Consider the following 26,350-nt stretch of genomic DNA (forward strand, 5'->3'; position numbering starts at 1 on the left):
TCTATCATATATTTTGCTGTATCGAAACTATACTAAAGAACAGAGAAAGGATACCTCAGAAGGCATAACAAGAATGATAATGAAAACTTGTGGCTCTCCAGAGTCCTGACGCAGCTGGCTGTGATTGGTCATTAAGAAAAAAAAATTCACATATTGGATAAACAATCTCCAGCCACATTCCAAAGCAGCAAAACAGGAGAAGCAAAATCAGATCATTTCTTTTTTTCTCTGAGGCTTCTCAGCTTCCCAGGAGGAGAATCGTGGGCAAAGAGGATTTTTCAGAAAATATGACAGTGACACCCATGTGCCACTCTGTGTGGGGACACAATCCCAGCCATGACCCACAGCTGCTCAGAGGCAGCCCCAGGAGCAGCCCGTGCACCCTGCCATGGCACAAAAAGAACATAATTTCACAAAGCAAGCCAAGCCCAGATGGCTGGGATCTCTTCAGCCGGGCAGAGCAGCACGGAGGTGTTGGTAAATACAAACAAACAGATGCAGCCTGGGAGTGAAGGCGTGCAGCAGCCTCCTCATTCAGGGATGAGCCCTTTCTGTGCTTCACTGGGTGGTCCCTGGGAGGGGGGATGGCAGCTGGGCTGGCTTCTCCTGTCCCTGCTGCTTTTGTGAGTCCTGCTAGGGTGGGAGGCAGGCAAGGGCTCGCTGCCTCTTTGGACACAGATGTTTCCCAGGAAAATGTGCCAGCCCTTGGCAGAGGGCTGTGTTGGGTTCAGGTGTGCCCAGCAGGGACTGAGCCCCGTTGTTCCTCTGCCCTGCCTGCACCAGCTCCCTGGGCATGGTCAGACCCATCTGCACCCTGACAGGAGAGGACAGGAGCCTGGGGCTGTGTGTGTCACTGCTAGGGTGACAGAGAGCTGGTTGTGTGTGACGGTGTTTATAGGGCTCTTTGGATGAGGGAAGAGATGAGGATCTGACTGTATATTTTAGAAGGCTTGATTTATTGCTTTATGATATACATTACATTAAAACTAAGAATAGAATAGCAAAGAATGATAACAAAGGATTGTGGCTCAGACTCTCTGTCCAAGCCAGCTGACTGTGATTGACCATTAATTAAAAACAACCACATGAGACCAATCCCAGATGCACCTGTTGCATTCCACAGCAGCAGATAATCAATGTTTACATTTTGTTCCTGAGGCCTCCCAGCTTCTCAGGAGGAAAAATCCTAAGGAAAGGAATTTCCATAAAAGATGTCTGCCACAGTTGTGCCCCTCACAGCCCGCCCTGCCAGGAGAGGACAGGAACCTGGGGCTGTGTGTGTCACTGCTGGGGTCACAGAGAGCTGATTGTGCCCCTCACTGTCCACCCTGCCCCCTCTGCTGTTTGCAGGAGACCAAGCACCAATTCTTTTCAGGTGTTCTGTGCTCCTTTGCCTCTTTCAGAAAGTGCTTGGAGAGGGAATGGGCTGGAATGAATTTGTTAGCATGTGCTGGTTACAAAACCTCAAAATAGAGCCGGGATGCTCCAGGGCTCTGGATGTCTTCCCATCTGCTGCTCCTCTTTGTCAGGGATGGTATCACAGTTTGCTTCTGCCTTCACTTGGGATTTTGGCCCTTGTGGAGGGCACTGTGAAGCCTGTGAGGCTCCAAAAGCTGCTGGAGTGTGGGAATCCACAAAATCAGAGGGTTTTGGGAAAGCTGCAAGAGGCAGGCCTTAGAGACAGCAGAACTGTGGTTAGAGCTGAGCAGCAGCCGTGAGATTGGTCAGCAGAAAAAATATTTAAAAAGTAGAAAGCAAAGACAAATAGAACAATGGTCTGTGTATTAACACTTGTCTAGAATAACTCTCTAAGCTACAGAAAAGTTTATCTAGCAAGATATTAGGAAGTTTGAAGCTTAATAATGGAGCTCTGTGCATTGTGTTTAAGGCTCACAAGCAGGTATTGTATTCGAAATAAGCAAGCATTGTTTAACCAAAGGTACCTGTGCTTATAGTGCTTGGATAGAGCTATTGTCAATGTGCTTTTGCTTTGTGGGATTGTCAAAAAACTTTTAAAGTGAGTTGTAACACTGAGTTCTTTGTCTGCTGCCTGGGATGTGAGCTGCTGGCATCTTCCCATTGTCATAACCATGTTGTTGTCTTATATATCAAGAGTTCTATTATCATTATAGTGCAAGGATTCCACATCCTCAGAGTTGCATACCTTCTCAATGTTTCTCACAGTCATCTCCTCTAAGCACTGACTCCTCTTGGTCCTTGCAGCAGTCATCATCTGACTCCAGATCCCACCAATCCACTCTTTTGTACCACTTCTCTTATTGGCTACAGGTGTGGCCTGTTAAGATCAGGCCTGCTCCTAATCTTTAGTAATTGGTCCAGCTGCAACTCACTGGGGGATAAGATCACATTCTATGCCACCTTCATTTACCCATACTGTATCCCCCTACACCATGTAATGAGACTGATGCTGGAAAATCAAACAGCTCGAGGCAGTTCCCAGCAGTGCTGTCCCGTTGGTGATTTGTACACAGACCCCAGCTGGCAACACTGGAGGAGCTCTGGGTGCCCTGCTCTCCCCACCCAGCCCTGCTGCTCGGTGGCACTGAAGGGCAGCAGCCCCCAGAGCCATCCCAGCTGCCAGGTCAGGGCCCACATGGTGCCACTGCCCAGCCTCTGGTGGACTGGAGAAATAAACACCTTGCAAAAGAAGGGTTATCCTCATCCACCCTGTGTGGGGACGAAGCCTGCAAGCCCTGGGTCCTTGGTGCTGGCTGGCAGGGCCTGAGGCAGAGGTGAGGGGCACTGGGAGGATGCTGTGCCTGACATTGTGTTCCCAGGCTGTCACAGACATATTTTCATGAAAAATCCTTTCTTTAGAATTTTTCCTCCTGAGAGGCCTCAGGAACAAAATGTAAACATTGATTATCTGCTGCTGTGGAATGCAACAGGTTCATCTGTGATTGGTCTCATGTGGTTGTTTCTAATTAATGGCCAATCACAATTAGCTGGCTTGGACAGAGAGCCCAAGCCAAAAGCCTTTGTTATCTTTCTTTTTCTATTCTTAGCTAGCATGCTGATGAAATGCTTTTCTTCTTATAGTATAGTTTTAATATAATATGTATAATAAAATAATAAAAAATAATAAATCAAGCCTTCTGAAACATGGAGTCAGAGCCTCATCTCTTCCCTCATCTTAATGCCCCTGTGAACACGGTCACACCGGGCTAGGGAATTGTTTGCTGCTTGTGCTGAGCAGCACCTGCAGGTGGTTTTGACTGGGACAGGAGCTTTCCATGTGACTTGAGAAACCTGGGGTGCTCACAGCTGGGATGCATGAAGCCAAAACACTGTTATGTTTCCTTTCAAAACATGTTTCTTCTTTTTTTTTTTTTTTTTGTGTTTTTTTTTTTTTGTTTGTTTGTTTCTTTTTTGAAAGTTTTGGCCTCTTTGCTACTTTTGTATTAGAATTAATCATGGGGGGGACACCTCTTGGGGTAGAGCAGTGAGGGCCAGGGTGGAGGGAGCTGCAAGGAGCAGCTGATCCATCAGTGCTGCTCTGCCTGGCATCCCCTCTGGCTCCAGTCCAAGGCACCCATCAGTGGATGTGGCTGCTGTGTGTGGCCCAGGGCTGGGGTGGTGGGGTGGGATGGGATGCTGTGCCTGACACAGGGGTGAGGATGGCACTGAGGGTGTTCCCAGTGACGTGGCTTGCACAGATGGTGCCCTTCTCCAGCCCGGAGTGACAAGTGACATGTGCCCTCCTGACCAGCAGGCTCCATCTGTGTAATTTCCTCTTCATGGGGCTTCTGGCTGGGCTCTGTGCCACTCCCCCTGTCCAGTGCCTGCCCTAAATAACATCTCTGTGCCTGTCCATCAGCCTCTGTGCTCCCAGGAGTGCTGTACCCTCAAGCATGGGTGCCTCTGGCAAGGCTGTGTGTGGCTTGGGTCCCCTCCCTGCAGGGTTTCTGGGTATGGCAGGGTCCAGATAGGACCAGGCAGGGATGTGGCATCCTCTGTGCAATGAGGCAGGCCTGATTTGGATGTGAAAGGGACGAGCAAGAGGTGACAAGGACAATAACATCTTGGCAGGAACACTGCTCTCCTGCTGCTCTTCCTCTGCTGACAGTCACTGGCCTTCCTGGTTTCTGTGCAAGTCTTCATTTAAAATTAACAGTGGGAATACTCTGCTCACAGGCTTCAAAAAGGGGCTCAGAATTCTGGCAAATTGAGACCCTGACAGAATGATGGCAAAAAAAAAACAAAAACCACTGGATAGGCTTGTGGGGAGGTTGTGTTGAAGGTTTTTCTGTACAAGGCTGCAGGGGCTGGCTGGTGCTTCTCATCCAATTCCACCCACTGCCGTGGGCTGGGACACCTTTGACTGGTCCAGGCTGCTCCAAGCCCTGTCCAGCCTGGCTTTGGACACTTCCAGGGATGGGGAAACGACAGCTTCTCTGGGCACCCTGTGCCAGCCCCTTTTGGTCTGACATTTTTCCCCCATGTCCAGCCTGACTCCACCCTCAGTCCAACACCATTGTCCTGCTCTGGGACAGAGCTGGGGGCAGCTCCAGGGTGACTCAGAGCAGAGGGGGAACATCCTCTCGCTGTCCTTCTGTCCACACTGCTGAGGGTGAGCCCAGGAGACATTTGTCTTTCTGTGCTGCCAGTGCCCATGGCCAGGTCAAGCCCCATTTGTCACCCAGCAGAATCCCCTGATCCATCCTCCTTTCCTTTACTCCTTCCTGTGGATGCCCATCCTGTTGGGGGCATTGTGAGGTGGCAGGAGCTGCAGGCAGGACAGGTCCCCTCCATGTGGGGGTGGTGTGGATGTCCTTGTCCTTGTCCCTGATGTGGGGAGGCTTAGCAGGATGAGGGAAGAAAGATCCCCTGTCCTGTAAACACACATCCAGGATGTCACCCTGTTTTTTTAAGATTTTCTAAGCCTTCTGATGTTGACGTTCTTGTAGTGAACTTTCTCACACGCTTTCTGTAAATAACTCATTGTTTTGCATTCTTTTATGGAGGAAGAGAAGGTTGACGGACTGTTGGTCTGTCCAGTGTCATTGGAGAGGTGGCACTGTCACCCTCCAATCCACTGTCACTATTGGAAAACTATAATTGTTGGAGTCAGAAAATAAACTTCCCTTTTTTCTTCACCTCGAGAACAGCGGTGTGAGCTCGTGTTCTTTTGTGTCCTATAGCAACACCAGGGTGGTGTTTGCATTGGCAGGTGCATCTTCCATCACTCCCAGTGTGTCTCTCCAGGGGCTGTTGGCGTTTTCCAGCATCCTGGGGGTGTAGGTGGGGGTCTGTGTGTTACTGCCCATCCAGTGGGCTCTCAGTACCACCCACCAGAGTGTGTGATGCTGCAGAGCTGTTGGTGCTTAAAATCAAGCACAGCACCAACCTGGCAGGAATGTGTGATGTGTAAGTGGAATGTGAACACGGGTGGTACTTGTGTGTCTGTAGCAAAGCTCTGTCCATGCTTTCCTAGCTTTAGGACATGGTTTTTTGTGACCTCCTCGATGGTGAGCCCTCAAGCCATGTGCTGGGGGAATGCTTGGGGTGCTCTGGGAGCAATGGAGCACATGTGGGCATTGCTCTGGAAGCAGTTGTTGGCCCCAGGTGGAGCTGAGCTTACAGCCAGGCTTGGTGCTGGCTGAAGGGGTGGCACTGGGGCTGGGACAGTGACAGCTGTCACCGTGCTCAGATGGTTTGGAGCAAGGCTGGAGCAGTGGTGACACAGGCCAGGGGGAGGGACTGGGCTGCCTGGTGGCACTGGCACACAGGAAGGATTTAAAATGTGACCGACCATGTTCAGAGGGGTCTCAGGTTGAGGGAAGAGACGAGAATGTTGACTCCATGTTTGATTTAGGCTTGATTTATTATTTTATGATATATATTACATTAAAACTATACTAAAAGAATAGAAGAAAGAATTTCATCAGAAGGCTGGCTAAGAATAGAATAAGAAGGAATGATAACAAAGGCTTGTGGCTTGGACAGAGAGTCCCAGCCAGCTCACTGTGATTGGCCATTAATTAGAAACATCCAACATGGGCCAATCACAGATGCACCTGTTGCATTCCACAGCAGCAGATAACCATTGTTTACATTTTGTTCCTGAGGCCTCTCAGCTTCTCAGGAGGAAAAATCCAAAGGAAATGATTTTTCATAAAAGATGTCTGCGCCCGTGGCCAAACCCTGCCCCTGGTTCCAGGGAGGTGTGGGAGGGTTGGATGTGCTCCTGTACCCAGCTCTGCCCAAGCCTGAGCTGTGCTCTGGCTCTCCATGCTGCACTGACACTGCTGAAGGGAATGGGAGAGGCTGTGTGCACCTGCTGGGAGCAAACTGCAGAATTTTAGAAACAAAAAATTTCAGGGAAAAGCTGGCAGTGCGTGCTGCAGGGACTCTGCAGCCCCAGCCTGTCCCTGCACACAGTGGCACCAGGACAGTGACTGTCCCCTGGGCTGGGCACTGCGGAGGCACCTCAAACCATGGGGCAGGAAGGCATTGAGGGGCTGGAGCATGTCCAGAGAAGGGAACAGAGCTGGGGAAGGGTCTTGAGCACCAGGAGGGGCTGAGGGAGCTGGGGCAGCTCAGCCTGGAGAAAAGGCAGCTCACCTCTTCCTTGTCAGGGTGAGATTTTCACCAGAATTGGGGGAGCTCTCTGATCACAAAGGCTCTGGATAACTGTGAATGGGATAACTATGTGGGAGTGAGTTAACTGTTGTAGTAAGGTAGAAAAATTATAAAGAAAGGCTTCATAAAATTAAGCATTCTCTCCTAAAATCAGAGGCTGGCCTTGTCAGGCCCTTTGCAGGTTCCCATGTGAAAGCAATCCTGGTGCGAGCAGTTCATTAACATAACAATCTGTTCCTGGGTGAAAGACAACTTGTACCTGTATAAACTGTTTTTACACCTTAGATAGAAAAATGAAAAGTATCTCTCACAAACTTTCCCTGCATGTACACACTGAGAGTTTAAGTGACCAATCAATACAGGGTAACAACTTGTTACTGACCAGTAATTAATTAACAAGAAAGCTTCTGACCAATGGGAGTCCCACACGAGGTCTGTAAAACTGTATATAAAGGAGTTATGTGAATAAAGAATGTCCTTTTTCCACCATGAAGAAAATGGAGTCCATGTGATATATTCCATTAGTTACCCAGGCAAAAAGTGCCACAAGTGGTGGCAAGGCTGAAAGCTGAGGTCTGCAGATGATACCACCCAAATCAGTCACTGTAGGGTGGAAAGACAATTTTAGGGGGTGGGATGGATATTTCATCTGGCTTATTTCCATGCAAGAGGGCTCTCACTGGAGTCTGTAGTGGCTGTCTCTCTGCAGAGTGCAGAGGGGCCATGGGGTAGTGTGTAACTGCAATCATCATGAGATGAGCAGAGGCAGTCCTGTTTTAATAAATCTCCATTCTACTGGCTTCTTCTCTCTTGTAAAGATGGAGTGAGAGGAAACTTTCCCAACCTGTTAATTTTCCATTTCCCTCCGTCGTGTAGCTGCTTTGGATGATAATCTTTTAAATGTCTCCTTATGTGCAGGACTGTAATTTTTCCTTCCCTTGAGAGCTTGCAGCCCCCGCCTTGCTGGGACAGGAGGTGTTTTCATCTCTGGTGACAATGACACACATGCTTCTGCAGACAAGGACAACCCCTCATTTGCCTGCTGTGACTTTACTAGTTCTGCTGTCTTATCTGTTTGCTCCCACCTTTCCTGCACTCTGCAGCACTCCTTTTATTTCCCCATCACAGCATCCCTTGTGTTTACCATCATGGCATCCCTTATGTTCTCCTGACATGGCATTCCTCATGTTTTTTTCCCATTGCAGCATCTCTCACTTCCTAGTGCAACTTTCCTCGTGTTTCCCACTGCAGCTTCCCTCCTGCTTTCTCCCGTGGCAGCATTCCTTGTGTTTCCTGTGACAGCATCCCTCATGTTTCCCATGACAGCATCCCTCATGTTTTCCCATCATGGCATCGCCCAGGCTTTCTCCTGTGGCAGCATTCCTTGTGTTTCCCATGGCAGCATCCCTCGTGCTTTCCCATCACAGAATCCCTCTTGTTTTCCCAGTCCAATATTCCTTGTGCTTTCCCATGGCAACATCCCTCGTGTTTTCCCAGTCCAGCATTCCTTGTGTTTCCCATGGCAGCATCCCTCATGTTTTCCTATCACAGCATCCCTCGTGCTTTCCCATGGCAGCATTCCTCTTGTTTTCCTAGTCCAACATCCCTTGTGTTTTCCCATCACAGCATTCCTTGTGTTTCCCATCACAGCATCCCTCATGTTTTCCCAGTCCAGCATTCCTTATATTTCCCATCACAGCATCCCTTGTGCTTTCCTAGTCCAACATCCCTGGTGTTTTCCCATCACAGCATTCCTCGTGTTTCCTATCACAGCATCCCTCATGTTTTCCCAGTCCAGTACTCCTTATGCTTTCCCAGTCCAACATTCCTTGTGTTTCCCATGGCAGCATTCCTTGTGTTTTCCCATCACAGCATCCCTCTTGTTTTCTTATCACAGCATTCCTTGTGTTTTCCCAGTCCAGCATTCCTCGTGTTTCCTATCACAGCACCTCTCATGTTTTCCCAGTCCAGCATTCCTTGTGCTTTTCCAGTCCAACATTCCTTGTGTTTCCCATCACAGTATTCCCTGTGTTTCCCATCACAGCATCCCTTGTGTTTTCCCAGTCCAGCATTCCTTGTGCTTTCCCAGTCCAACATTCCCTGTGTTTCCCATGGCAGCATCCCTCATGTTTCCTCATGGCAGTATTCCTTCTGTTTCCCATCACAGCATTCCCTGTGTTTCCCAGTCCAGCATCCCTCATTTTTCCCATCATTTCCAGGCTTCATGCTTTCCCACCCCACCCTGGTGTTTCCCATGGTGGAATCTGTGGTGTTTCCCACTCCTGCTCCTTGCAGAGCTGCTGTGCTCACACAGGGTGCCCTGGGAGCTCCCCCTCCTTGGCTGTGGGGTGTCCCTGCTGTGTCCATGCTGTGCCATGGCTGCTGTGGTGTTTTGGCCATCCCTCCCTGCTGGATGTGGCTGTTCTCAGGTCTCACAGAGTCCTGGGGGTTTGGAGTGGCAGTGCCTGGGCTGTTCCCCACTCTGGCTGGTGTCTGCCCCAGCTCCTTGGAGCAGGTCAGCACAGGAGAAGGGGAAGGTTCCTCACAGGAGCTCTGAGATAGGGCTGGGAGCTCTGCAGGAAGCCCTGGTTGATGCCTCTCTCTCTGTGTTGTTGTTGCAGGCCAAGGACAGTGATGATGATGATGAAGTCACCGTCAGTGTGGACCGGGACCGTTTCATGGATGAGTTCTTTGAGCAGGTGAGAGCTTTGTTCCTCCAGGGTGGCTTTGAGGCTGCTTCAGACCTTTCTGCTGGCACCAGGGTGGGTTGTGGATGCTCCAGGCTCCCCGTGCCCACTGGGGATGGGGATGAAGGTCCTGGTGCTGCTCAGCTGATGCTCAGGGTTGTGCTGAGTGCTGAACATCCCTGCACACCTGAGGCTGTGCTGCCCTGTGGATGTTTCCCTGCTCCTCCAGAACCCAGGCCATGGGAGCAGGGAAGCCTCACACCCAGCTCTCAGGCCTTTCCCCAGAACACCTCTGCAGAGCAGAGCAGCAGTCTCTGCATGGATCATGGATTTAATTTTGTGCCTCCTGTTCCCAAACAAGAGGTTGTCTTCTGGCATGTGGGTGGCTGTAAGATCTGCTTGCTGATTTTTAGCACACCCTTAGCATGGCATGTGTGTGGGGGGTGTTAAAATGGATCTGTGCAGGCAATGGAGTGGGAACTGGGATAAATCTGATGTGCAGGTGGAGGAAGATGAGCAAAGGAGTGGTGTGAGCCCAAGGAGAAGGCTGGGTTAGAGGGTGAGCAGCCTGGCAGGTGGAGAACACAGGAGAGGTTTCCCCTCTTGGGCAATGCTGGTGTCTTGCTGTAGCACAGAAGGGCAGGGAAAATGCCAGAATGGATCTTTGGGAAAATGTGGAATGGGGGGTGAGGATAACTGGGCATTTCTGGAGCTTTTTATGGAGCAAGGAGCCATGGGAGACTGAGCCATCACCAGCCTGGCTTGTGCAGTCTCAGCAGTGCTTTGCCAGTGGCACAGAGTCTGGGAATCTGTACTGCTGATTTATATAAATCCCAGAAGTTTCTCAGTGTGTCACAAATGAGAAAATGCCAGAATGGATCTTTGGGAAAATGTGGCCTCCCTGGAATGGAGGGTGAGGATCAAATTGGGCATTTCTGGAGCTTTTTTATGGAGCAAGGAGCCATGGGGGACTGAGCCATCACCAGCCTGACTTGTGCAGTCTCAGCAGTTGCTTTGCCAGTGGCACAGAGTTGGGGATCAGTCTGCTGCTGATTTATATAAATTCCAGAAGTTTCCCAGTGTATCACAAAGAATCCAGGACATACAGTCTGTATTACACTGCTGTGACTCAGAGCTGGCTGGTGGGATGGAGAAGGGCTGATTCCATAGTTCCAAACTGGAAAATATTTATCCAGGAGGATGTTTGCTGTGGTTCAGACATGTCATGGCTGCTTTGGCATAGGGTATAATAATCCCTTCACTTTCCAAGAGTCCAGGTTCTGTCACAGACCACCTGTCTTGTTGTCTCACTTCACAGGTGGAAGAAATTCGAGGCTTCATTGATAAAATCTCGGAGAATGTGGAAGAAGTGAAAAGGAAGCACAGTGCCATTCTGGCTTCCCCCAACCCTGATGAAAGTGAGTGAGCTGTGAGCCCTGTGTGTCCTGTGTGCCCTGGTGGGTGGCTGGGGCCAGGCACAGTCCCCTGGGTCTGCAGGTGGTGCTGAGGGAGGGCTTGGGCTGGCTTGGTGACTGACTGGTGGCTTTGAGACCTGGAGAGGTGGTGAGAGCCCAATGAGGGGATTTCTGCAAGGCTGGGGCAGTGTGGAGGCTGGGAAGTGGCTGTTTCTGTGCTGGTTGTCTTGCCCTGGGCTGCCTGGGAAAGAGGAGTGGATCCTTATCCCAAGGAGTGGATAAAGCAGAACAGACCAAGTGTCACCTGCTTGGGCCCACAAATGTCACAGCTCCTCTTTGAGCCAGAGGTGGCAGCTGGGACCTTGCATCTCTGTCCTGGGGACAATTTATTGCTGGCTGTTCAAAGAGTCTATCCCTTCCCAACCTTTTCCTTCCAGAGAAACGGTTTGCTGCCAGGAGCTGGAGCTGGGGATTTCAGCACCCAAAGGGTGGCAGCATTTGGGTGTCTGGGGGATCTGGCAGAGCTAGAACTGTGCATGCTGTGTCCCCTGTGGTCCCCAGAGGAGCTGGCTGTGGGGTGGTGGGGTCAGCAGAGGCTTTCCAGCTCCAGTGTCTGCACAGCCCTTACTGTGGAATGGGTGGATCTGAGGGCTGAGCCCTGCAGGGTGTGTTGGAGCCTGCCCAGGCTCACCTGCTGAGAGACAGCCCTGGAGCAGCTCAGCAGCCCCAGGTTCCACCTTCAGGGTGACTCTGAGCCCAGGTGGGTCCCCTTTGCCCACACCATCACCATGCTGGTGTCACAAGGGTGTTGGATGCTGCAGGATGGCTCCAGGCCACTGGCACCCCTCATTTTGGCCAAGGTGTTGCTTCCATGGGCTGAGCACTGCTTGTGATCCCAGTTATAGAGGCTGAAAAGGTGAGACCAGGTCTCTCTCTGCTCATCTACCCTCTTCCCATGCATTTCTCACTTGCCCAGTGCAATTCCATGCCTGCTTGTGGAATTGTGCCTGGAGGTCCCAGGAGGGTGCCCACACACACATTGCCCTGCATCCATGTCAAATCAGTAGATTTTGTAATTACCTGAAAGGAATGGCTCTACTAAATTATCTCAGGCTCTTCTCTCCTGGCAGCTGCTCCTCAGCTAAAATTTCCTTGGCCAAGGCTGGAATTGAGGGATTTTCTCAAGGGAGTTCCCATGTCTCAGGTTATCACTCAATCACCCTCCAGGGTCTTGTGTTGTCACTGTGAGATGTTGCAGTGTTCCTGTCTGGGAGTGTTCAGAGAAAAGCTGCTGTGAGCCCCATGTGTCCTGTGGCCATGTGGCTTTCCTGGTGGGTGACTGGGACCAGGCACAATCCCCTGTGTCTGCAGGTGAAATGGCTGCTGCACAGGCATGGGGTCCACATGGGGCTGCAAAGGCCACTCATGGCCTGAAAGCACAAGAATATATTTAAAACTCTGAGATCTGCAGTGAACAAGATGTGCTGACATTCCCGTGACTTCCAGAAGCACGCGGGGCATTGGAAGTGCTCCTGGTTTTGTTTTACAGCATTCTTTTGCCTTGGTATTGTAGAGAATTCAGTTTGTTCATCAAGAATTGTTTGGACAGGAAGAGAGGAGCCACACATTGATCTGAAATCAGTGATTTGTGACATTGTGGTGTGCTCAGGAGATGTGGTAGGGCTCAGCAGTGGACAGAGTCAGAATCACAGAGTGCTTTGGGTTGGAAGGGACCTTCAGAAATCATCCATGGGCAGGGACACCTTAAATCTACACCAGTGAACCACTTGCTCCAAGTCCTGTCCAGTGTGCCTTTGAACACTTCCACATCTTCTCTGGGCAGCCTTTGCCAGCCCCTCATCACCCTCACAATGTGACATTCCTTCCCCATGTCTCATCTGACCCCACTGCCCCTTGTCCCAGCCCTTGGAACATTCTGGTGCTCACCTCTGCTCTGCCAGGGCATTGTCTGTGCTGGCAGCCTCACCCCCACCCTCCTGTGCTCGTGAACCCACAGAGAACCTGCTCATTAATGCACATTTGTAACCCAGGGCTGTGAATTTATTAAGATTAATTTGGAATTTCAGAAACAAGTTCCCATGAGGCATGGCAGGGGGATGGAGCCAAAGGACACTAAAATATAGGTTGTGAGAGGCTAATTCTGGGATGTGCTCTCTGGGGTTTGCTGTTAACAGGGCAGGGAGTGACACCTGGGATGGACATCAGGGCAAGATGTTGCTCCCTGCAGGGATTTGGGATGCTGGAACAGCACCCTGCTTATTCTTAGTGATCTCCAAGTACTTTAGCATCATGTGGAAGATGCAATGAGGGGAAATGTTCCTGCAGGAAATAAGAGAATGTCACGGACTTCTCATCCTTGTCTGGAGGCACATGTGCTGTGCAGCTCGGGTTGGTGTGGGTGTAGCTTCTCCATCAGAGATACAAACTCCTTCAACACCACCAGCAGGTCCCTCCTGGAGCTGGAGGACTTTGGGGTGGGGCTTTAGATGGAGCTGAGCTGGGCTGGTGGTCTGGGAGATGTTTGGACAGTGGTTGGGGTTGCTGTTGCAGGGATGGATGCACAGGTGTGTGGTGGCTGCTGGTGAGTAGGTGCATTCTCAGGGTCAGTGATGGCAGAGAGGGACTCTGTGACCATGTTCACAGGGGTCTGAGGATGAGGGAAGAGATGAGGATCTGACTCCATGTTTCAGAAGGCTTGATTTATTATTTTATGATATATATTACATTAAAACTATACTAAAAGAATAGAAGAAAGGATTTCATCAGAAGGCTAGCTAAGAATAGAATAGCAAAGAATAATAACAAAAGCTTCTGTGATTGGCCATTAATTAGAAACAGCCATGAGACCAATCACAGATGCACCTGTTGCATTCCACAGCAGCAGATAATTATTGTTTGCATTTTGTTCCTGAGGCCTCCCAGCTTCTCAGGAGGAAAAATCCTAAGGAAAGGATTTTTCATAAAAGATGTCTGTGACAGGACTCCATGGGCACAATACCACTGGAATCTGCTTTTTAGGTGGCTGTGCTCAGGCAGATGCAGCCCCTTGGTGTTCTTTGTTTGCAGGATCAGATGAGGTTCAGTGTCTGTGTGAGACCTGGATTTGTGTCTGTGTGAGACCTGGACCTGCCTGGCATGCGGAGGTGCAGGATCCATGGAGGGGCTCATCCCTCCCTTCTGCTGATCCATCTCCTGGCTGCACAGACTGCTTTTGGTTCTGCCTTGCCATTGCTGCCTGGGTTTATTTTGGAGCCCAGTGGGTGGGAGCTGGCTGGCTTTGCTGTGAGGCAGGGAGGTGACAGCCCAGCAGGTTCGTGGCTCCAGCAGGTTCAGTCTGGCTGAGGGGCACTGGAGGGTCCCCACACAGTGGGCAGCAGGGTCTTGGTGGGACTGGGTGGGCTTGGAAACCTGAGGGGCTGTGTTCCTCCTTGGGTTGGGGCCATCACACCAGGTTTAAGTCACAGCTCCTGGTAAACCCATTCCTAAAATCCTTCCCAGTGAGTGCTGCCGCTGTTGCTGCTCCTGGCACTGCCATCAGCTGCTCCTGCTTGGTCCTTTGTGCAGGCCACATCCCAGAGGAGGTGGCCAATGCCACAAATCACTGATTTCACATTAATGTGTGGCTCCACTCTTCCTGTCCAAACAATTCTTTATGAACAAACTGAATTCTCTACAATACCAAGGCAAAGGAATGCTGTAAAACAAAACCAGGAGCACTTCCAAGGTCCTGGATGCCTCTGGAAGTCTTGGGAATGTCAGCACATCTTGTTCACTGCAGATCTCAGAGTTTTAAATATATTCTTGTGCTTTCAGGCCATGAGTGGCCTTTGCAGCCCCATGTGGACCCCATGCCTGTGCAGCAGCCAGGAGCACAGCAGCAGGAACGCTGCAACATCTCACAAACCATCTCACAGCCAGCAAGCAATGAAATCACATTTGCTGTTTCCCTGGAGTGGTCAGGAGGGGTTCTGTGCCATTCCTGTTCTCTGAGCACGACATCCCTCCAGTGGCAGTGCTCCTGTGTCTCCAGCACTGGGTTATGTAACACAGCTGTCTGCTCCATGAATTGCCTCTGGGAACTGAATCTTCAGATCCCAACTTGTGTCTCTCAGCCTGTCAGCTCAGCCCTTCTCTGCAGGCTTTGGGAGGCCCAGGAAATATTTCAGACCTGGGAGCAGGTCCATTCCAGCACAGAAGGGGAGGTTCACTTCCATGGGGGCTTGACTTCCAGCTTCATCATTTTGGCTGTGCAGGCTCAGGGTGGTGGTGTGTGACACCAGGGCACAGGTGACTTTGTTCAGCCTTTCTGGCTGCTGGGAGCTCCTTGGAGAGTGGCCCCTGTTATTCCTAGCAGACCATTTTCTGGTGGAGAGATGTGTCAGGTAGGCAAGGAGACAAGCTGTGGCTGCTCACCTCTGTCTGATGCTGTTGAGGTGTGACAGTGTTCACAGGGGTCTCAGGATGAGGGAAGAGATGAGAATCTGACTCCATGTTTCAGAAGGTTTGATTTATTATTTTATGATATATATTATATTAAAACTATACTAAAAGAATAGAAGAAAGGATTTCATCAGAAGCCTGGCTAAGAATAGAAAAAGAATGATAACAAAGGCTCTGTCTCAGACTCTCTGTCCAATCCAGCTGACTGTGATTGGCCATTAATTAGAAACAACCACATGAGATGCCCCAGTCTGTGCTGGCACTGGGAATTGCCCTGATCCATTTGCAGGACTTTGCCCTTGGCCTGGTTGGCTGTCAGGTTGTGGATTGGCTTTGATGGACATTAAATTGTGAGGCCCAGGGAGGCTGGATGGTTCCCAGAGCTCCTGCAGTGGGGTTGAGGACACAGCAGTGCCCTGGTGATGTCCTGGTCCTCAGCAGGGTGGGCAGGGCATGGTGTGGCAGCAGAGCACAGCAGAGCAGGCACCCAAGGGACAGTGAGAGCAGGTGCCACCTGCCCTGTGGCTCTCAGCATCTCTGTGTCCTGCTTCCCCTCTCCAGGCAGTCCCAAGGGAGTGTTCTCAGCAGTCCTGGTGTGTGATGTAGGGACTGGAGGGGTGTTTGGGGCAGGGATGGGGGTTCCTTTGCCCACTGGGGGTGTCCAGGATCTCCCAAACTGTCTGCCACCCCTCACCTGTCCTGGCCATCCCCAGCAGTGTGGTGCTATGCCACCCCTTGCCCTTCTGGCAGTGCCTCACTGAGCTTGGGTTGCCTCAGGTGGCTTTGTCCTCTCCCTGTGTCACACAGATGCTTTGTCACCCTTACAGACACTGCTCCAGCTCCTTCTTGGAGGAGTTTTGTCTCTCCTGCCTGTAATCCTTGTTGAAGGGCCTCTCTAGGACATACCCTCCAGTGCTCTTCTCATTTCCAGCCTGAGTGTTTGCAATCGATTTACACACCAGTGTCAGCCCAGGAACAAGCACATTTGCTTAAGGAGCTCTTTGCCCTTCTGGCTTCATCCTGGCAGGTCACCACAGCAGCTCAGGTGTTTTGTGTGGGCTTTGCACAACCCCAGCCTTCCCAGGCCCCTGCACCTGCCCCAGCTCTCGTTTTAAAGAGATGGGTACCCCAGGGTATGAGGTCTCCAGGACTTTTGACCCAACTGCTGCTCAGTGTTTCTTGTGCTTTTCAGGCTGGATTTCCCTTCACTTACCCTGTGGGATCTGGGATCTGTCTTTGTGGGCTGGGGTTCCCTGTGTTTGGGGGTGGCTGCTGTGCTTGGGCAGCCTCAGGCAGTGTGTGTTTGAGGGACATGGGCACAGCGAGGGCTGGCAGGAATGGTGACTCAGCTGTGTGTCACCCTGTGGGCACAGCTGTCCTGGGAGTGACCAGTCAGCCCTCCCCATGGTCTGTGGGAACAGGCTGGCAAAGTGCCACCCTTCAGCCCTAAACCAGCCCCAGTTCCTCCTGGCACTGCCCAGTGGGCGCCATGGAGTGCAGGGAGAATGGGGGCGAGCATGGGCTGGGAAAATGCTCAGGGCAGGGTGCCAGGGGTGCCTGGGCTGTGAATTTAGGGATGCTCAGGCCTTTGGTGCCAGGGATGCTCATGCCATGGGGGTGCTAGGGGTGCCTGGGCTGTGAGTTTAGGGATGCTCTTGCCATGGGGGTGCCAGGGGTGCCTGGGCTGTGAATTTAGGGATGCTCTTGCCATGGGGGTGCCAGGGGTGCCTGGGCTGTGAGTTTAGGGATGCTCTTGCCTTGGGTGTGGGGATGCTCCTGCCATGGGTGCCAGGGATGCTCAGGCCACGGAAGCAGGAGTGCTCCTGCTGTTCCTCACCTTCCCTTTGCCACCACCTGCCTGAGGCTCCCACAGCCACGTCGTGCCCAATGTGGTGGCACCCACTGCCAGCCCCTGGGTGCTGCCCACAGAAACTGGACACATGGGCTGTTGGAAAAATCCCAGCTTTATAGAGATGGGGCAACTGAGAGGTGTTTTAAAAGATTTTATTCCATTATCAGTCTTGTTGAAGGGTGAGACATAAGAGATGTAAAACTCAACACTATTTTATCAGAAGCCACCCTATTTCCTGGTTACAATACCTTATAAATGTTTTCCAGCCTCTTAGCTTTTGCCACACAATGCTGCTAATTCTTCTAACACCAATCACCCATATTTTTACCCCATGTGGTCTTGCTACAATGGATCTTTCATAGTTCTAATTCTCTAAAATATCTAAAATATGTTCTTTTTTGCAAGGCCATAGTTTGAAACTTGCTGAAACTTGTTTCTAGTTCAGTCTCTCTCTAAACAATGTTATCTCTATTCCATGTCCTTCCTAAGCCAGCACTCTCAGTTGCCCTGTCTCTGTAAAGCTGGGATTTGTCCAGCAATGGAATTCCTGTGCAGTGAGGCTACCTGGGACATCTCTGTCCTCTCTTCCTGTGCCTCTGTGGCTTTTTCTTTTGTTTCCCCTGAATATTTTATCCCAGGTGATTTTCCCTTTTCCTGTGCAGTTCTCCTGCTCCATGATCATCAATATCCCTGATCACCAGCACCATTGATCCACCACACTGAGTGCAGTTAATATCAATTAACGGGAGTCTGATTCATGGCAACATGTTAAAAAATAATCAAAATCAGCTGTTCTGTAATTATTTAGGGTTTAATTTAGCCCAAAGTGATGCTGGCTGGGGCTGTGTACAAATCACGAACGGGATGGGGTGGCTGTGGAATGTGCCTTGAGCTGTTTGATTTTCCAGCATCAGTCTCAAAACATGGTTATGACAATGGGAAGTTGCCACCAGCTCACATCCCAGGCAGCAGACCAAGAACTCAATGTTCCAACTCACTTTATAAGTTTTTTGACCAACCACTCAAAGCAAAAGCACATTGACAGTAGTTCTGTCCAACCACTATAAGCACAGGTACCTTTGGTTAAACAATGCTTGCTTATTTTGAATACAATACCTGCTTCTATTAAAACACAATGCACAGAGCTCCATTATTAAGCATCAACCTTCCTAATATCTTGCTAGATAAACTTTTCTGTAGCTTAGAGAGTTATTCTAGACAAGTGTTAATACACAGACCATTGTTCTATTTGTCTTTGCTTTTCTACGGTTTAAATAATTTTTCTGCTGACCAATCTCATGGCTGCTGCTTAGCTCTAATCACAGTTCTGCTATCTCTGAGGCCTGCCTTCTACAGCTTTCCCTAAACCCTCTGAACCCTCTGATTTTGTGGATTCCCACACCAAAGGTTTAGTGGCACTCCTGGAACTTGCGCTGTTGCTGCTGCTGGAAAACTTTATCTCCTTTGGGCAGCACTGCCTGTTGCACCCCAGAGCCTGTGGTGTGATGGGCAGTGAGGAGGTGACCATGGAGCAGGAGCCCATCCTTAGTGTGCCTGAGCTGCAGCTGCTTCCATCTCAGTGCAGGGGGCACCTGTGGCTCCTTGGCTCAGTGTGACAGCAGCAGTGTCACAGTGCTCAGTCCCTGTTCTGTGTGCTGGGATGGAGAGGGAGCCCTGGAGGGGAGGGGACACAAGGCCATCACTGCCCTGAGCCTGTGGCACCCTTGTCTCTCTCTGCTGGTTCATGCTGTGTGTGTGTGTGAATTTGTAGGGGGATACAGTATGGGTAAATGAAGGTGGTATAGAATGTAATCTTATCCCTCAATGAGTTGCAGCTGAACCAATTACTAAAGATTAGGAGCAGGCCTGCTCTTAACAGGCCACACCTGTAGCAGATAAGAACGAGTGGTATAAAAGAGTGGATTGGTGGGATCTGCACTCAGATGGCTGTTGCAAGGACCAGGATCAGTCAGTGCTCTGAGGAGCTGCCTGTGAGAAACATTGAGGAGGTGTGATGCTCTGGTGACATGCAATCCTTGCACTGTAATGATAGTGGAACTATTGATATATAAGATGACAGAACTTTTGCTATATAAGACAACAACTTTGCCCCCACTCTCATGGTGGTTTCGAGCCCTGGCTGCTCCTTGAGCCCTGGCTGGGATCCCCATGGCTGGATGGGTGAGCTGAGCTGGCTGCTCAGGGAATCTCTTGGCCCTCTCCTGAGTCTTTGCATCCAGGGAGGAAAGAGAGAAAGGAGCCAAAATGTGGGGGGATATGGCAGCTGTGCCCCTTGCTGTCTGGACTGGCAGAGCTCAGCCCTCCCAGCCATCACTGGATGCATGGGCTGTGGTATGTGACGTCCTCAGGCTGTCCTTGCCTCTTCCTGCTGGATTTGGAGTGGTTCCCAGCTGTGTACCAAGGGGAGAAGAAGAGCCAGAGACCCCTGTGTAGCCCCCTGGAGCCCTGCTCTGGTGGGCAGTGGTGTTGTCCCCAGCAGGTGGGATGCTGGGTGGGATTGGTGGCATCAATGGCACAGTTTTGGGTGATGGTGTTTGCGGGGTCCCAGGATGAGGAAAGAGACAAGGATCTGACTCCATGTTTCAGAAGACTTGATTTATTATTTTGATATATATTATATTAAAACTATACTAAAAGAAAAAGGATTTCATCGACAGGCTAGCTAAGAATAGAAAAGGAAAGAATGATAACAAAGGTTTGTGGCTCCGACAGAGAGTCTGAGCCAGCTCACTGTGATTGGCCATTAATTGGAAACATCCAACATGGGCCAATCACAGATGCACCTGTTGCATTCCACAGCAGCAGATAACCATTGTTTACGTTTTGTTCCTGAGGCCTCTAAGCTTCTCAGGAGAAAAAATCCTAAGAGAAAGATTTTACATGAAAAGATGTCTGTGACACACTCTGGCTTCCTGGGGGCTGCCTGTGCCTGCAGAGAGGGGCAGGGACCCCCAGGGTGGGGAGGGTGCTCTGCAGCAAACCCCCTCCAGCCCCAGCAGTGTTCCTTTTGCAGCTGCTCCTGCTGAGTCCTTGTCTCGGTGCTGGCACTGGGATAATCCCTTCTCTGCAGAAATGGGTTTAGCAGGGCTGAGCTGAGCAAGCCCTAAATCCTTTTACTCTTTCCTGAGATTATTCTGACGTGTGGGAGAGTGCTGCTTTCTAGGCATGCTGAGAGCAGGAGCAGCAGGGTCTGCTCAGTGGAGCTGGGCAGCAGCACAGGCAGGAGGAGGAGGGTGGCCAGAAGACCTGGCATCTCTGGGACCCCAGCATCACCCATGTGGGTGCACCAGGAGCTCCTGCCATGGGCACATTCCAAGAACTGTTGGATGTTTCTGATTAATGGTCAATTTCAGCCTAGCTGGCTCTGACACAGAGCCACAAACCTTTGTTATCGTTCTTTTCTTTTTCTATTCTTAAGTAGCCTTCTGAGGAAATCTTTTCTTCCATTATTTTAGTATAGTTTTAATGTAATATATTTCATAAAATAATAAATCAGCCTTCTGAAACATGGAGTCAGATCCTCATCTCTTCCCTCATCCTGGGACCCCTGTGAACACTGTCACACTGGACAGGGCTGGAGCCTGCCAGAAATGGCTCCTCTGACCCCTTGGGTTGTGTTGTGTCTGGAAATGAGGGATGTCTGGACTGGTGTGGAGTCCTCTGGTGTGGGAGCTGCAGGTGCTGCAGTCAGTTTGGCTGCCCATGGTTTGCGAACATCAGCTGATGAGGAGAAACTGGAAGAGGAATGGAGGGATGGACAGCCAGGATAGCCAGTGGGACACTGGACACAGGTTGGATGGTGATGAGACCACCTCCAAGACACTCCTGGAGCCCTGAAAGTCCTGGGCAGCAGCCAGGTGAGCGCAGCCCTGACATCAGGGTGGCAGTGGGTGCTTGTCCCATCCCTGACTGAGCAGTGCAGAGCAGAACTCCTCACAAAACCAGCTCAGAGTGACCAGGGTCTGAGAGGGTCAGGCTGGGAATTGGCAGAACTGGTGAAATGAGCTGTTCTGCCTCAGCCCAGGGTAAACCTGGCACTGGGCACATCTGCCCTGCTGTCCCTGCCCTCCCCACCACTCTGTGAGCTGACTGGTTCCATCAGGAACTACAGGGCTGCAGCTGCTTTGAGCTCAGGCCAAACCAACAGTGCTTCTGGAGTGTTCCTGAGATACAAGGGACCTTTTTTCTGCTGAATAGTGACAAAACAAAGATACCTGCAATAGGATGTCCAGGCTGGTGGTGCTAGCTCATGGCATGGCTATGGTGCTGTGCAGCACGTGGTTCTGCATCCAGTGTTCTACCCAGTGCTAAAAACAGCACTGAGCCTGGAGAAAAAAGGCTCAGGAAGGGCCTTCTTGCTTTCTAAAGCTCCCTGAAAGGATGTGGCGAGATGGGAGAAAATTTATTCACAGAAATTGTGGTCAGGCAGTGGAGTAGGCTGTGAAGGGCAGTGGTGGAGTCACCATCCCTGGGGGGTTTAACAGATATGGGGATATGGTCAGTTGTGTCAATGCTGGGTTAGCTCCATGGTCTTGGAGGATTGCTCCAACCTAAATAATTCCATGATAATCCTGTTCCTTTTCAGAGGCAGTTCCCACAGTGCTGCTGTGTGTGTGACAGAATCCCTGCAGTAACCAAGTGTTTCACTGTCGTTCTAAATCCCTTCAGCTCTTGTTTTAGCAGAAAACATTCAGACAGCAAATATCTCCCATTTCCCCTTGAACTCCCCCCCCAAATCCCAGTATTTTACAGCCTCACAGCACCACCCACGTTGTGCATGAGGCTGCAGCCCACTCTCTCAGGGTCTGTGCCCACTGCCCCCTGCTCAGCCGTGGTTTGATGCGAGGGTGCCCCAGCGGCAAGGCTGCCGCGGCGTGGGTGCAGCACCAGCTGCACTCAGGGCTGGCAACAACCATCCCCTGCATCCCAGGAGGATGATTAATCACCGTGGGGGCACTGCTGCCCATTTGCTGTTACTGGAAACCCTGCAGAGAGCTGCTTGGAAGGGCTCTGCCTCCTGGAAGTGCCTGGGAGCTGCTGATCCGCAGCGGGTGCTGCTCGGGCAGCTGCCAGCCCAGGCTGAGCCTTCCTGCCTGCCCAGAGCCATCCAAGGGCTTGGAACCCCACTGGCAGAGCTGGCACACTGGTGTTCACCAACCTGGCCACCCACACACAAACACATGGCCTGGGCATCTGTGGGGCGTTCTTGGGTAGCACTTGGACGTCCTGTTTCTCTGAATTTTTCTCTGAATTTTTCTCTGAATTTTTCTCTGAATTTTTCTCTGAATTTTTCTCTGAATTTTTCTCTGAATTTTTCTCTGAATTACCAGGTTGGAAGAGACCTTCAAGATCATTGAGTCCAACCTCTAACACCTCTACTAAACCCTGCCACATCCAGGCTTTGTTGAACACACCCAGGGATGGTGACTTCAGCACCTCCCCAGGCAGAAGTTTCTGCTCAGTTTCTTGAGTTGGGCAGTGTTTGGTGTCATGAGCTGCCCAAAAGCTCAATCAGGACTTGGGATTTATTTTTGTTTTCCCTTGTAAGGCTCCTTTGCTGTCTCCTGGCTTGTCTCCATCCCCTCTGCCCAGCTTGAGCTGTTGGCAAAGGGACTGAGGGAGTGGGAGGATTAGGGGTTGGCTTCATGCATGTCCCACAGCCCAGAGCAGTGTCTGTGTCCTGGCTGCTTCCCCACCATGAATGTAAACACTCCCTAGCTTGCCTCAGGTCCTGGTGAGGCTGAGGCTGTTTGCTCAGAATTTGGGGTGAATTACAGCTTGTGTGGGTACTTTGAGGGTCTTGAATGGCAAGGGCTGGGGATGGTGTGAGTGGGCAGTGGTTCTGGATGTTAGGCCAGAGTTAGAGCTTCAGTCGACAAAAAGAGAGAGAATGCTCCAGCTGAGGCTCTCCATGAAGGCACAGCTTCCTTATGGACACACTGCCATGCTCTGGTGTGGCATCCTCCATGCCTGCAGGGGGACATCCTACCTCACCATGGTTTTCATCATGGGCTGCAGGAAAAGCTCTGCTCTGGTGCCTGAGCACCTCCAACCCCTCCTTCTGCCCTGGCCTCAGGGTCTGCAGGGCTTTTCCTCTCACATGTTCTCATTTCTTGCTCACAGCTGCTCTTGGACATTGTTTGTAGGCACTGTCACTGATGGGCTCAGCTTGGCCAGACTGTCCTGCAGCCCTTTGGCACTGGCTGTGCTCTAAATGAGCAGCTCCTGGTGAGGGTCTGCTCACAGAGAACACCCCTGCTGCAAGTGCCAGCAGCTCCCATAGCACTGGGTTTGGAAGTTCATTAATTCATGGCTTTTCAGAATGGTTTGGGTTGGAAGGGACTTAAGGGTTAATCTTGTTCCACCCCCTGCCATGGCAGGGACCCCTCCCACTGTCCCAGGCTGCTCCCAGCCCTGTCCAGCCTGGCCTTGGGCACTGCCAGAGATCCAGGGGCAGCCACAGCTGTGCCAGGGCCTCAGCACCCTCACTGGGAAGAATTTCTTCCTAATATGTAATCTAAATTTCTCCTCTTTTAGCTACCACAGGATGCCCTGCATTCCTCCATCCATCCTTCTGCATCCTTGCCTGTTCTGTCATACCTGCTGCAAAGTCTTTTATTGGCCAGAGTTGAAAAAAATGCTAGAAAATTAGGAAAGGGTTGAGTCAGCATCTGATGCTTTTGTTCTTGTTTCCCACAGCTTGAATCAATAAGTTGCAATGTGAAACTCTGAGCTCTGTTTCCAAGAATAAATGTCAGCCTTTTGGAACTGAAGGACTGTACAGAGGTCACTGATGTCCCAGATCTCTTTTGGCAAATGGGACTTCAGCTAGAAAGTCCTTCTCCATGGAGCTGCTGTCCGTCCATCCATCCATCCATCCATCCATCCATCCATCCATCCATCCATCCATCCATCCATCCATCCATCCATCCATCCATCCATCCATCCCTGTCTATCTCCTACTCTTTGCTGGCACCAGGGATTGTCCTGATCCAGGTCCATGACTTTGCCAGGTTGAACCTCACAGGGTTCCCATGGACCCACTGCTCCAGCCTGTCCAGGTGTAAATGATAGGTATGGAGAGCTGCTGGAAAGTGAAATATGGAAAAGTGCTGCCATTCCAATGGGAGACTGCTGCTTATGAGCTGGAGATCATTCAGTAGGAGAAAAAACACTCCCTGATGTGTCACTTGGCTTCTTCCCTGGCAGTTTGCTGCTGAATTATCAGTGCTGGGACCCCCTGCCTGTGGTGTGTGGGTGCTCACAGTGCATTGCAAATGCTCCATGAGCACAGGGTGGGATGGAGATGTGAGCCTGCAGCCCAGGGCTGCCCCAAAGGGATATTCTGGCCTGGGGATGGGGCTGGATTCATGGGGTGTTGTTGAGAAAGATGAAAGTTTGACAAGAAAGTCTCACAGATATGTATGCTTAGCAGAAAGATTTTTTAATGTAGAGTCTGAAGAAGGAATAGAGATGGAAGCAAGTTTTGATATAAAAGAATTGCTGAGCCAGTTTTACTGGATAACCAAGGAGGCAAAGGGTGTGTTAGTCAGAAGGGGTTTTTATGCCTTAGAGCAAAGGATAAACCCACCCCAAACAAGAAGATGTTTTTACCAAGCAGAAAGAGAGCACAGGCAAACAAGTCAGCAAATGTGGCAAGTAGAAAAAAGGTCTCAGAATTTTCCACTGCAAGAAAACTGAAAAACAACTTCTAGCTTAAACTGTAATGTACTGACTTTTAGTGATTGGAGAACAGTAACATGAATATGGTGATTACAGTAGTTATGATAGGCTGGAGATAAAAGCTAAGGTACAGATTGGTTCTGCTGTATTAAGATGCTCAGCAAAGAAAAGTCTATAATGCATTGTAACCAAAAGAAAAGTCTATAATGCATTTGTAACCTAAACTCAGGGTCTCCAGGCCTGCCTGCAGCTGGAGCTGACAGCTGTGGGCACAGCTCTGTCACCCACAACCCTGCACTGCTGTAACACCTTGGATCCAATAAACTGCATTTTGGAGACTGCCTGGAGTCCCACATCTCTCATTCAGGCTCTTACAGGGTGTGGTGATGCTGAATGATTTTTCTCACACCTGAGACCTTCTACCTAACACAGCTCGTGGATGCAATTCCTGCATCACTGGAGTGCTGGGCTGCCCTTTCAGGGACCTGTCATGTTGTTACCACGCTCCAGTTCCCCTCCAGTTGGTGATGGTGTGCTGTGTTTGGACCAGTCCCCTCTGGAGATGGTGACACGAGGACATGTGGGCTGGGGAGGTGTTACCAGAAATCCTGGCTTGTGACTGAGACAGGAGAGATGGGCTGGGGTTGATATTCCAGCCTCAGCAGCCTGAACAGGAGATGTTTACAGATGCTGGCTGATAGGGACAAAGAAATTAATCTGTCACTTGTGTTAGTGACAGGGACAGGCCATGGCTTAGCAGGGACCTTCTCACTCCCCACAATCCCTGACAGGAGGGGACAGCCAGGTGGGAGTTGGGCTGTGGGAGGACACAGTCTCAAACTACATCAGGGAAGGTATGGGTTGGATATTAGGAAAAGGGATAGGTTGGATATTAGGGAGAAATTTTTCACCAGAAGAATAATAAAGTACTGGAATGTTCTTCCCAGGGAGGTGGTAGAATCACCATCTCTGGATGTGTTTAAAAAAGACTGGACATGGCACTGGGTGCTATAGCCTGGGTGAGGTGTTAGGGCACAGGTTGGACTCTGTGGTGTTGGAGGTCTCTTCCAACCTCATCATGTGATCCTCTGATTGATTCTGTCATTCTGTGGGCTCTGCTCCCAGGGAACAAGGGACAGGACAAGAGGAAACAGCCTCAGGTTGCACCAGGGGATATTTAGGTTGGCTATTGAGGACAATGCCATCATGGAAAGGGTTGTCCAGCCTTGGCTGTGGCTGGGCAGGGCAGTGCTGGAGCTCCCATTCCTGGGTAGGTTTAACAGATGTGTGGATGTGGCACTTTTGTGTACATGGGTTGGTTGTGGTGCCCTTGGCAGTGCTCTGGAAAGGTTGGACTTCATCATCTCAGAGGGCTCTTCCAGCCTAATTGATTCTGTGATTGAGGAAATGGGATGAATTATTGATGTTTTGGGCATGATGGCTACAAAGGACCTGTCTGGGCAACACTAGAGCCAAACACTCTTGAAGGACAGTGTGGCTTGAAAAGGCCCTGTCACCTCCCTTGTGGTGACATGTCTCCTCCTGTGTCCCCAGAGCCCTTTCCTCTTATCCTGCCTCAGTCCCTGGGGTCTGTCAGGGAGAAATTTGTTTTTGAGAGCAAGCAACAA

General features: G+C 50.6%; 1 protein-coding gene across 1 annotated transcript in view; it reads left to right on the forward strand.

The window, feature by feature from the left end:
• Positions 1 to 26,350, forward strand: part of STX1A (syntaxin 1A) — a 68,944-nt gene that overhangs the window by 9,981 nt on the left and 32,613 nt on the right. Inside the window, exons 2-3 of the mRNA XM_059486825.1 lie at positions 9,225 to 9,302; positions 10,609 to 10,708. Coding sequence (XP_059342808.1) covers positions 9,225 to 9,302; positions 10,609 to 10,708 — 178 coding nt within the window. The remainder of the gene's footprint in view (positions 1 to 9,224; positions 9,303 to 10,608; positions 10,709 to 26,350) is intronic.

The sequence above is a fragment of the Ammospiza nelsoni genome, chromosome 21 (genome assembly GCF_027579445.1).
Source record: "Ammospiza nelsoni isolate bAmmNel1 chromosome 21, bAmmNel1.pri, whole genome shotgun sequence".
Lineage (NCBI taxonomy): Eukaryota > Metazoa > Chordata > Aves > Passeriformes > Passerellidae > Ammospiza > Ammospiza nelsoni.